The 12,592-nt window shown below is 69.7% G+C and overlaps 1 protein-coding gene across 1 annotated transcript in view; it reads right to left on the bottom strand.

The window, feature by feature from the left end:
• Positions 1-10,436, bottom strand: part of LOC138756032 (probable carboxypeptidase X1) — a 52,617-nt gene extending 42,181 nt beyond the window's left edge. The window contains exon 1 of the mRNA XM_069922716.1: positions 10,185-10,436. Coding sequence (XP_069778817.1) covers positions 10,185-10,365 — 181 coding nt within the window. The 5' untranslated portion in view covers positions 10,366-10,436. The remainder of the gene's footprint in view (positions 1-10,184) is intronic.
• Positions 10,437-12,592: the final 2,156 nt, after the last annotated feature.

The following is a 12,592-nucleotide window of genomic DNA, read 5'->3' on the forward strand; positions in this document are numbered from 1 at the left end:
CCCGTCCCACGCGGTGACCGGACCCTGACCCGTCCCACGCGGTGACCGGACCCTGACCCGTCCCACGCGGTGACCGGACCCTGACCCGACCCACGCGGTGACCGGTCCCTGACCCGTCCCACGCGGTGACCAGACCCTGAGCCGTCCCACGCGGTGACCGGACCCAGACCCGTCCCACGCGGTGACCGGACCCTGACCCGTCCCACGCGGTGACCGGACCCTGACCCGTCCCACGCGGTGACCGGACCCTGACCCGTCCCACGAGGTGGACCGGTCCCTGACCCGTCCCACGCGGTGACCGGACCCTGACCCGACCCACGCGGTGACCGGACCCTGACCCGTCCCACGCGGTGACCGGACCCTGACCCGTCCCACGCGGTGACCGGACCCTGACCCGTCCCACGGGTGACCGGTCCCTGACCCATCCCACGAGGTGACCGGTCCCTGACCCGTCCCACGCGGTGACCGGACCCTGACCCGTCCCACGCGGTGAACGGACCCTGACCCGTCCCACGCGGTGACCGGTCCCTGACCCGTCCCACGCGGTGACCGGTCCCTGACCTGTCCCACGAGGTGACCGGTCCCTGACCCGTCCCACGCGGTGACCGGACCCTGACCCGTCCCACGCAGTGACCGGACCCTGACCCGTCCCACGCGGTGACCGGTCCCTGACCCGTCCCACGAGGTGACCGTCCCTGACCCGTCCCACGCGGTGACCGGACCCTGACCCGTCCCACGAGGTGACCGGTCCCTGACCCGTCCCACGCGGTGACCGGACCCTGACCCGTCCCACGAGGTGACCGGTCCCAGACCCGTCCCACGCGGTGACCGGACCCTGACCCGTCCCACGCGGTGACCGGACCCTGACCCGTCCCACGCGGTGACCGGTCCCTGACCCGTCCCACGCGGTGACCGGACCCTGAGCCGTCCCACGCGGTGACCGGGTCCCAGACCCGTCCCACGCGGTGACCGGACCCTGACCCGTCCCACGCGGTGACCGGACCCTGACCCGTCCCACGCGGTGACCGGACCCTGACCCGTCCCACGAGGTGACCGGTCCCTGACCCGTCCCACGCGGTGACCGGACCCTGACCCGACCCACGCGGTGACCGGACCCTGACCCGTCCCACGCGGTGACCGGACCCTGACCCGTCCCACGCGGTGACCGGACCCTGACCCGTCCCACGGGTGACCGGTCCCTGACCCGTCCCACGCGGTGACCGGTCCCTGACCCGTCCCACGCGGTGACCGGACCCTGACCCGTCCCACGCGGTGACCGACCCTGACCCGTCCCACGCGGTGACCGGTCCCTGACCCGTCCACGAGGTGACCGGTCCCCTGACCCGTCCCACGCGGTGACCGGACCTGACCCGTCCCACGCGGTGACCGGTCCCTGACCCGTCCCACGCGGTGACCGGTCCCTGACCCGTCCCACGCGGTGACCGGACCCTGACCCGTCCCACGCGGTGACCGGACCCTGACCCGTCCCACGCGGTGACCGGTCCCTGACCCGTCCCACGCGGTGACCGGACCCTGAGCCGTCCCACGCGGTGACCGGTCCCAGACCCGTCCCACGCGGTGACCGGACCCTGACCCGTCCCACGCGGTGACCGGACCCTGACCCGTCCCACGCGGTGACCGGACCCTGACCCGTCCCACGAGGTGACCAGTCCCTGACCCGTCCCACGCGGTGACCGGACCTTGACCCGACCCACGCGGTGACCGGACCCTGACCCGTCCCACGCGGTGACCGGACCCTGACCCGTACCACGCGGTGACCGGACCCTGACCCGTCCCACGGGGTGACCGGTCCCTGACCCGTCCCACGAGGTGACCGGTCCCTGACCCGTCCCACGCGGTGACCGGACCCTGACCCGTCCCACGCGGTGACCGGACCCTGACCCGTCCCACGCGGTGACCGGTCCCTGACCCGTCCCACGAAGTGACCGGTCCCTGACCCGTCCCACGCGGTGACCGGACCCTGACCCGTCCCACGAGGTGACCGGTCCCTGACCCGTCCCACGCGGTGACCGGTCCCTGACCCGTCCCACGCGGTGACCGGACCATGACCCGTCCCACGCGGTGACCGGACCCTGACCCGTCCCACGCGGTGACCGGACCCTGAGCCGTCCCACGCGGTGACCGGACCCTGACCCGTCCCACGCTGTGACCGGTCCCTGACCCGTCCCACGCGGTGACCGGACCCTGAGCGTCCCACGCGGTGACCGGTCCCAGACCCGTCCCACGCGGTGACCGGACCCTGACCCGTCCCACGCGGTGACCGGACCCTGACCCGTCCCACGCGGTGACCGGACCCTGACCCGTCCCACGAGGTGACCGGTCCCTGACCCGTCCCACGCGGTGACCGGACCCTGACCCGACCCACGCGGTGACCGGACCCTGACCCGTCCCACGCGGTGACCGGACCCTGACCCGTCCCACGCGGTGACCGGATCCTGACCCGTCCCACGGGTGACCGGTCCCTGACCCGTCCCACGAGGTGACCGGTCCCTGACCCGTCCCACGCGGTGACCGGACCCTGACCCGTCCCACGCGGTGACCGGACCCTGACCCGTCCCACGCGGTGACCGGTCCCTGACCCGTCCCACAAGGTGACCGGTCCCTGACCGTCCCACGCGGTGACCGGACCCTGACCCGTCCCACGAGGTGACCGGTCCCTGACCCGTCCCACGCGGTGACCGGTCCCTGACCCGTCCCACGAGGTGACCGGTCCCTGACCCGTCCCACGCGGTGACCGGACCCTGACCCGTCCCACGCGGTGACCGGACCCTGACCCGTCCCACGCGGTGACCGGTCCCTGACCCGTCCCACGAGCTGACCGGTCCCTGACCCGCCCCACGCGGTGACCGGACCCTGACCCGTCCCACGAGGTGACCGGTCCCTGACCCGTCCCACGCGGTGACCGGTCCCTGACCCGTCCACGCGGTGACCGGACCCTGACCCGTCCCACGCGGTGACCGGACCCTGACCCGTCCCACGCGGTGACCGGACCCTGAGCCGTCCCACGCGGTGACCGGACCCTGACCCGTCCCACGCGGTGACCGGACCCTGACCCGTCCCACGCGGTGACCGGTCCCTGACCCGTCCCACGCGGTGACCGGACCCTGAGCCGTCCCACGCGGTGACCGGTCCCAGACCCGTCCCACGCGGTGACCGGACCCTGACCCGTCCCACGCGGTGACCGGACCCTGACCCGTCCCACGCGGTGACCGGTCCCTGACCCGTCCCACGCGTGACCGGACCCTGACCCGTCCCACGAGGTGACCGGTCCCTGACCCGTCCCACGCGGTGACCGGACCCTGACCCGTCCCACGCGGTGACCGGACCCTGACCCGTCCCACGCGGTCACCGGACCCTGACCCGTCCCACGAGGTGACCGGACCCTGACCCGTCCCACGCGGTGACCGGACCCTGAGCCGTCCCACGAGGTGACCGGACCCTGACCCGTCCCACGCGGTGACCGGACCCTGACCCGTCCCACGCGGTGACCGGTCCCTGACCCGTCCCACGCGGTGACCGGACCCTGACCCGTCCCACGCGGTGACCGGACCCTGACCCGTCCCACGAGGTGACCGGTCCCTGACCCGTCCCACGCGGTGACCGGACCCTGACCCGTCCCACGCGGTGACCGGTCCCTGACCCGTCCCACGCGGTGACCGGACCCTGACCCGTCCCACGAGGTGACCGGACCCTGACCCGTCCCACGCGGTGACCGGACCCTGACCCGTCCCACGCGGTGACCGGACCCTGACCCGTCCCACGCGGTGACCGGACCCTGACCCGACCCACGCGGTGACCGGACCCTGACCCGTCCCACGCGGTGACCGGACCCTGAGCCGTCCCACGAGGTGACCGGTCCCTGACCCGTCCCACGCGGTGACCGGACCCTGACCCGTCCCACGCGGTGACCGGTCCCTGACCCGTCCCACGCGGTGACCGGACCCTGACCCGTCCCACGCGGTGACCGGACCCTGACCCGTCCCACGAGGTGACCGGTCCCTGAACCGTCCCACGAGGTGACCGGACCCTGACCCGACCCACGAGGTGACCGAACCCTGACCCGTCCCCACGCGGTGACCGGACCCTGACCCGTACCACGCGGTGACCGGACCCTGACCCGAACCACGAGGTGACCGGACCCTGACCCGACCCACGCGGTGACCGGACCCTGACCCGTCCACGAGGTGACCGGTCCCTGACCCGTCCCACGAGGTGACCGGTCCCTGACCAGTCCCACGCGGTGACCGGACCCTGACCCGTCCCACGCGGTGACCGGTCCCCGACCCGTCCCACGCGGTGACCGGACCCCGACCCGTCCCACGCGGTGACCGGACCCCGACCCGTCCCACGCGGTGACCGGACCCTGACCCGACCCACGCGGTGACCGGACCCTGACCCGACCCACGCAGTGACCGGACCCTGACCCGTCCCACGCGGTGACCGGACCCTGACCCGTCCCACGGGGTGACCGGTCCCTGACCCGTCCACGAGGTGACCGGGTCCCTGACCCGTCCCACGCGGTGACCGGACCCTGACCCGTCCCACGCGGTGACCGGACCCTGACCCGTCCCACGCGGTGACCGGTCCCTGACCCGTCCCACGAGGTGACCGGTCCCTGACCCGTCCCACGAGGTGACCGGACCCTGACCCGTCCCACGCGGTGACCGGTCCCCCTGACCCGTCCCACGCGGTGACCGGACCCTGAGCCGTCCCACGCGGTGACCGGACCCTGACCCGTCCCACGCAGTGACCGGACCCTGACCCGTCCCACGCGGTGACCGTCCCTGACCCGTCCCACGCGGTGACCGGACACTGAGCCGTCCCACGCGGTGACCGGTCCCAGACCCGTCCCACGCGGTGACCGGACCCTGACCCGTCCCACGCGGTGACCGGACCCTGACCCGTCCCACGCGGTGACCGGACCCTGACCCGTCCCACGAGGTGACCGGTCCCTGACCCGTCCCACGCGGTGACTGGACCCTGACCCGACCCACGCGGTGACCGGACCCTGACCCGTCCACGCGGTGACCGGACCCTGACCCGTCCCACGCGGTGACCGGACCCTGACCCGTCCCACGGGTGACCGGACCCTGACCCGTCCCACGGGTGACCGGTCCCTGACCCGTCCCACGAGGTGACCGGTCCCCTGACCCGTCCCACGCGGCGACCGGACCCTGACCCGTCCCACGCGGCGAACGGACCCTGACCCGTCCCACGCGGTGACCGGTCCTTGACCCGTCCCACGCGGTGACCGGTCCCTGACCCGTCCACGAGGTGACCGGTCCCTGACCCGTCCCACGCGGTGACCGGACCCTGACCCGTCCCACGCGGTGACCGGACCCTGACCCGTCCCACGCGGTGACCGGACCCTGACCCGTCCCACGCGGTGACCGGACCCTGACCCGTCCCACGCGGTGACCGGTCCTGACCCGTCCCACGCGGGTGACCGGTCCCTGACCGTCCCACGCGGTGACCGGACCCTGACCCGTCCCACGAGGTGACCGGTCCCTGACCCTTCCCACGCGGTGACCGGACCCTGACCCGTCCCACGAGGTGACCGGTCCCTGACCCCGTCCCACGCGGTGACCGGACCCTGACCCGTCCCACGCGGTGACCGGACCCTGAGCCGTCCCACGCGGTGACCGTTCCCAGACCCGTCCCACGCGGTGACCGGACCCTGAACCCGTCCCACGCGGTGACCGGACCCTGACCCGTCCCACGCGGTGACCGGACCCTGAGCCGTCCCACGCGGTGACCGGACCTGAGCCGTCCCACGCGGTGACCGGACCCTGAGCCGTCCCACGCGGTGAGCGGACCCTGAGCCGTCCCACGCGGGTGACCGGACCCTGAGCCGTCCCACGCGGTGACCGTACCCTGAGCCGTCCCACGCGGTGACCGGACCCTGAGCCGTCCCACGCGGTGACCGGACCCTGAGCCGTCCCACGCGGTGACCGGACCCTGAGCCGTCCCACGCGGTGACCGGACCCTGAGCCGTGCCACGCGGTGACCGGACCCTGAGCCGTCCCACGCGGTGACCGGACCCTGAGCCGTCCCACGCGGTGACCGGACCCTGAGCCGTCCCACGCGGTGACCGGACCCTGAGCCGTCCCACGCGGTGACCGGACCCTGAGCCGTCCCACGCGGTGACCGGACCTGACCCGTCCCACGCGGTGACCGGTCCCTGACCCGTCCCACGCGGTGACCGGACCCTGAGCCGTCCCACGCGGTGACCGGACCCTGAGCCGTCCCACGCGGTGACCGGACCCTGAGCCGTCCCACGCGGTGACCGGACCCTGAGCCGTCCCACGCGGTGACCGGACCCTGAGCCGTCCCACGCGGTGACCGGTCCCTGACCCGTCCCACGCGGTGACCGGACCCCTGAGCCCTCCCACGCGGTGACCGGACCCTGAGCCCTCCCACGCGGTGACCGGACCCTGAGCCGTCCCACGCGGTGACCGGACCCTGAGCCGTCCCACGCGGTGACCGGACCCTGAGCCGTCCCACGCGGTGACCGGTCCCTGACCCGTCCCACGCGGTGACCGGACCCTGACCCGTCCCACGCGGTGACCGGACCCTGACCCGTCCCACGCGGTGACCGGACCCTGACCCGTCCCACGCGGTGACCGGACCCTGACCCGTCCCACGAGGTGACCGGTCCCTGACCCGTCCCACGCGGTGACCGGATCCTGACCCGTCCCACGCGGTGACCGGACCCTGAGCCGTCCCACGCGGTGACCGGACCCTGACCCGTCCCACGCGGTGACCGGACCCTGAGCCGTCCCACGCGGTGACCGGACCCTGAGCCGTCCCACGCGGTGACCGGACCCTGAGCCGTCCCACGCGGTGACCGGACCCTGAGCCGTCCCACGCGGTGACCGGACCCTGACCCGTCCCACGCGGTGACCGGTCCCTGACCCGTCCCACGCGGTGACCGGACCCTGAGCCGTCCCACGCGGTGACCGGACCCTGACCCGTCCCACGCGGTGACCGGACCCTGACCCGATCCACGAGGTGACCGGACCCTGACCCGACCCACGAGGTGACCGGACCCTGAGCCGTCCCACGCGGTGACCGGACCCTGAGCCGTCCCACGCGGTGACCGGACCCTGAGCCGTCCCACGCGGTGACCGGACCCTGAGCCGTCCCACGCGGTGACCGGACCCTGACCCGTCCCACGCGGTGACCGGTCCCTGACCCGTCCCACGCGGTGACCGGACCCTGAGCCGTCCCACGCGGTGACCGGACCCTGACCCGTCCCACGCGGTGACCGGACCCTGACCCGACCCACGAGGTGACCGGACCCTGACCCGACCCACGAGGTGACCGGACCCTGAGCCGTCCCACGCGGTGACCGGACCCTGACCCGACCCACGAGGTGACCGGACCCTGACCCGACCCACGAGGTGACCGGACCCTGACCCGACCCACGAGGTGACCGGACCCTGAGCCGTCCCACGCGGTGACCGGACCCTGAGCCGTCCCACGCGGTGACCGGACCCTGAGCCGTCCCACGCGGTGACCGGACCCTGACCCGTCCCACGCGGTGACCGGACCCTGACCCGTCCCACGCGGTGACCGGTCCCTGGCCCGTCCCACGAGGTGACCGGTCCCTGACCCGTCCCACGCGGTGACCGGACCCTGACCCGTCCCACGAGGTGACCGGTCCCTGACCCGTCCCACGCGGTGACCGGACCCTGACCCGTCCCACGCGGTGACCGGACCCTGACCCGTCCCACGCGGTGACCGGACCCTGACCCGTCCCACGCGGTGACCGGACCCTGACCCGTCCCACGCGGTGACCGGACCCTGACCCGTCCCACGCGGTGACCGGACCCTGACCCGTCCCACGCGGTGACCGTACCCTGACCCGTCCCACGCGGTGACCGGACCCTGACCCGTCCCACGCGGTGACCGGACCCTGACCCGTCCCACGCGGTGACCGGACCCTGACCCGTCCCACGCGGTGACCGGACCCTGACCCGTCCCACGCGGTGACCGGACCCTGACCCGTCCCACGCGGTGACCGGACCCTGACCCGTCCCACGCGGTGACCGGACCCTGACCCGTCCCACGCGGTGACCGGACCCTGACCCGTCCCACGCGGTGACCGGACCCTGACCCGTCCCACGAGGTGACCGGTCCCTGACCCGTCCCACGCGGTGACCGGACCCTGACCCGTCACACGCGGTGACCGGACCCTGACCCGACCCACGAGGTGACCGGACCCTGACCCGACCCACGAGGTGACCGGACCCTGATCCGACCCACGCGGTGACCGGACCCTGATCCGTCCCACGCGGTGACCGGACCCTGACCCGTCCCACGAGGTGACCGGTCCCTGACCCGTCCCACGCGGTGACCGGACCCTGAGCCGTCCCACGCGGTGACCGGACCCTGAGCCGTCCCACGCGGTGACCGGACCCTGAGCCGTCCCACGAGGTGACCGGTCCCTGACCCGTCCCACGCGGTGACCGGACCCTGACCCGTCCCACGCGGTGACCGGTCCCTGACCCGTCCCACGCGGTGACCGGACCCTGACCCGTCCCACGAAGTGACCGGTCCCTGACCCGTCCCACGCGGTGACCGGACCCTGACCCGTCCCACGCGGTGACCGGACCCTGACCCGACCCACGCGGTGACCGGACCCTGACCCGTCCCACGCGGTGACCGGACCCTGACCCGTCCCACGCGGTGACCGGACCCTGACCCGTCCCACGCGGTGACCGGACCCTGACCCGTCCCACGCGGTGACCGGACCCTGACCCGTCCCACGCGGTGACCGGACCCTGACCCGTCCCACGCGGTGACCGGACCCTGACCCGTCCCACGCGGTGACCGTACCCTGACCCGTCCCACGCGGTGACCGGACCCTGACCCGTCCCACGCGGTGAACGGACCCTGACCCGTCCCACGCGGTGACCGGACCCTGACCCGTCCCACGCGGTGACCGGACCCTGACCCGTCCCACGCGGTGACCGGACCCTGACCCGTCCCACGCGGTGACCGGACCCTGACCCGTCCCACGCGGTGACCGGACCCTGACCCGTCCCACGCGGTGACCGGACCCTGACCCGTCCCACGCGGTGACCGGACCCTGACCCGTCCCACGAGGTGACCGGTCCCTGACCCGTCCCACGCGGTGACCGGACCCTGACCCGTCACACGCGGTGACCGGACCCTGACCCGACCCACGAGGTGACCGGACCCTGACCCGACCCACGAGGTGACCGGACCCTGATCCGACCCACGCGGTGACCGGACCCTGACCCGTCCCACGAGGTGACCGGTCCCTGACCCGTCCCACGCGGTGACCGGACCCTGACCCGTCACACGCGGTGACCGGACCCTGACCCGACCCACGAGGTGACCGGACCCTGACCCGACCCACGCGGTGACCGGACCCTGACCCGTCCCACGCGGTGACCGGACCCTGACCCGTCCCACGCGGTGACCGGACCCTGACCCGTCCCACGCGGTGACCGGACCCTGACCCGTCCCACGCGGTGACCGGACCCTGACCCGTCCCACGAGGTGACCGGACCCTGATCCGACCCACGCGGTGACCGGACCCTGATCCGTCCCACGCGGTGACCGGACCCTGACCCGTCCCACGCGGTGACCGGACCCTGACCCGTCCCACGAGGTGACCGGACCCTGATCCGACCCACGCGGTGACCGGACCCTGATCCGTCCCACGCGGTGACCGGACCCTGATCCGACCCACGCGGTGACCGGACCCTGATCCGTCCCACGCGGTGACCGGACCCTGACCCGACCCACGCGGTGACCGGATCCTGACCCGTCCCACGCGGTGACCGGACCCTGAGCCGTCCCACGAGGTGACCGGTCCCTGACCCGACCCACGCGGTGACCGGACCCTGACCCGTCCCACGCGGTGACCGGACCCTGAGCCGGTATCTCCCCCGCCCCCCACCAAGAACAACAACAACCACCCGTTATTTCCCGCCACGACTCCTCGGCCCCCCCCCACTCGCCCCCCCCCCTCCCCCACTCGCCCCCCCCCTCCCCCACTCGCCCCCCCCCTCCCCCACTCGCCCCCCCCTCCCCCCTCGCCCCCCCCCCCCCACCCCGGTCACTCGCAGGGTCCGACCGCGCACGGGCTCCTCCTCAGTCTCCTCCCGGGTCCCACCGCCGGCGGTTACCGTCGTGTCCGGCGCCGGGCGGCTCCACGCTCCGGTGCGGGGCTGCAGGGCTGGGCGACAGCGGCTCAGGCGAGTGGGTGGTGCCGGCCTGCGGGCGGCCCCCGGCGGCGAGCGGATCTCCGAGCGCCCGGCAGGAGACGGCGAGCAGGACCGGGAGCAGGAGCGGGGTCGGGGTCGGCATGGTCCGGGTCCGGTCCGGTCCGGGTGGGTGGGAACCTGTCCGAGGCGGTTCGGGTCCGGTCCGGGTGGGTCGGGCTGCGGGACGAGTGCGGACCCGCCCCCTCCCCATGACCCTCCCACTGAGGCAGATCCTTCCTCAGACCCCACTGTGTGAACCTCCTTGGGGGGGTGAGTGCATCATCCCTGCCTCCCCCTGGCAGTGGCACAGATCAGGCCCTTCAGCCCATCCAGTCTGTCCCCAACTGTTCCTCTCCCCTCAGTACCACTTCGGGAGTAAAGTCCTGACCTGTTTGACCTTTCCCTGTAACTCTGTTCCTGAAGTCCGGGCAACATCCCAGTCAATCTTCTCTGCACTCTTTCTATCCTCTTGATATCCTTCCTGTAGTTCGGTGACCAGAACTTTACCTAACATTAGGGCATTTAGCGCAAAGCTGTAAAACCGCCAGCAATTGGGACCTGGATTCGAATCCTGCGCTGTCTGTAAGGGGTTGGTACACTCTCCCCTTTTCTGTGTGGGTTTTCACCAGGGGCTCTGGTTTCTTCCCACTGCTCAAAACGTACCTGGGGTGTAGGTTAATTGTATGTAAATTGGGCGTCATGGACACTTGGCCCAAAATGGCCTGTTCCTGTGCTGTATATCTAAATTTAAATTCCCAACTCCTCTACTCAATACTTTGATTTATGACGCCAAGATGCCAAAAGCTCTCTTGACAACCCTCTCTACCTGTGATGCCACTTTCAGGGAATTCTATATCTGTATTCCCAGATGCCTCTGTTCTACCGCACTCCTCAGTGCCCGAACGTTCACTGTGTACGTCCTTTCTTGGTTTGTCCTTCCAGACTGCAACACCTCCCCCTTGTCTGCACTAAATTTCATCGGCCATTTAACAGCCCATTTTTCCAGCTGGTCCAGATCCCTCTGCAAGATTTGAAAACCTTCCTCACTGTCCATAACGTCTCTAATCTTAGTGTCATTTGCAAACTTGCTGATCCAATCGACCATATTATCATCCAGATCATTGATATAGATGACAAACAACAATGGTCCCAGCACCGATCCCTGAGGCACCCCACTCGTCACAGGCCTCAAGTCTGAGAAGCATCATCCACCACAACTCTCTGGCTTCTCCCATCCAGCCATTGTCGAATCTATGGAAACCTAGTGTCTGAACCTTCCTGACCAACTTCCCATGTGGGACTTTGTCAAAGGTCCTATTAGTACATGTAGACAATCCACAGCCTTTCCTTCATCAACCTTTCTGGTAACATCCTCGAAAAACTCTATATGATTGGTTAAACATGACCTACCTCACACAAAGCCATGTGGACTATCCCTATATCCAAATAATTGCACATACAATCTCTTAGAACACCTTTCAATAACTTACTGCCTAGTGACATCAGGCTCTCTGGCCTATAATTTCCAGGGTTACCCTCTGGCACCTCACCCATGGCTAAGGACATTTTAAATATTTCTGACAGAGCCCCTGTAATTTCTACACTAGCTTCTCTCAAGATCAGAGAGAATATCTTGTCAGGCCCTGGGGATTTATCCACCCTTATTCGTTTTCAGACAGTAAGCACTTCCTCCTCTTTAATCTGTACAGGTTCCATGATCTCACTGCTTCTTTTCCTGACTTCCCACGACTCTGTGCCTGTTTCCTGAGTGATACTGATGAAAAAAAAACATTCAAGATTTCCCCCCCCCATTGCTTTCCGATACATACTTAGATGACCATGTTGTGGCCTATCTGACGGCACTACCTTACACAAGTGGCAATAAATGACACTGGAGACAGTAGAGTCAGGAATCAGTCCCTTTATTGTGCTTAACCACAGCTTTTATAGTTCCCTCTGCACGTTTCACGCTGAACCTTTTGGGATATGGTAGTGACGTCACTTTCCAGCCTCGGGTGTCGGGTGCCATAAAAATCATGGGCTCTTATTCGCGCGCTTTTCCTAATTGCTGGTGCCTGGCTTATAACTGGAGGACTGGGACGTGGTTGGAGGCTGTGTGTTCTGGTAATGCGCTTTCTAAACTGCTGTGGTTGCGTGCGATTCTGTTGATCGCATGGGGCTCCTGCTACAATCGTGGCTGCCAGACTCACATTCCTGCTGGTAGTTCAGCCTGGGGCATCCTCTGGGACATTTCAGTGGTGACGAGATCGGTCTTGAAAGGTCAGTGTGTGCCGGTTTCAGTCGTTCAATTGTGAACATACACTCTTGGC

The sequence above is a fragment of the Narcine bancroftii genome, chromosome 3, assembly GCF_036971445.1.
Source record: "Narcine bancroftii isolate sNarBan1 chromosome 3, sNarBan1.hap1, whole genome shotgun sequence".
Lineage (NCBI taxonomy): Eukaryota > Metazoa > Chordata > Chondrichthyes > Torpediniformes > Narcinidae > Narcine > Narcine bancroftii.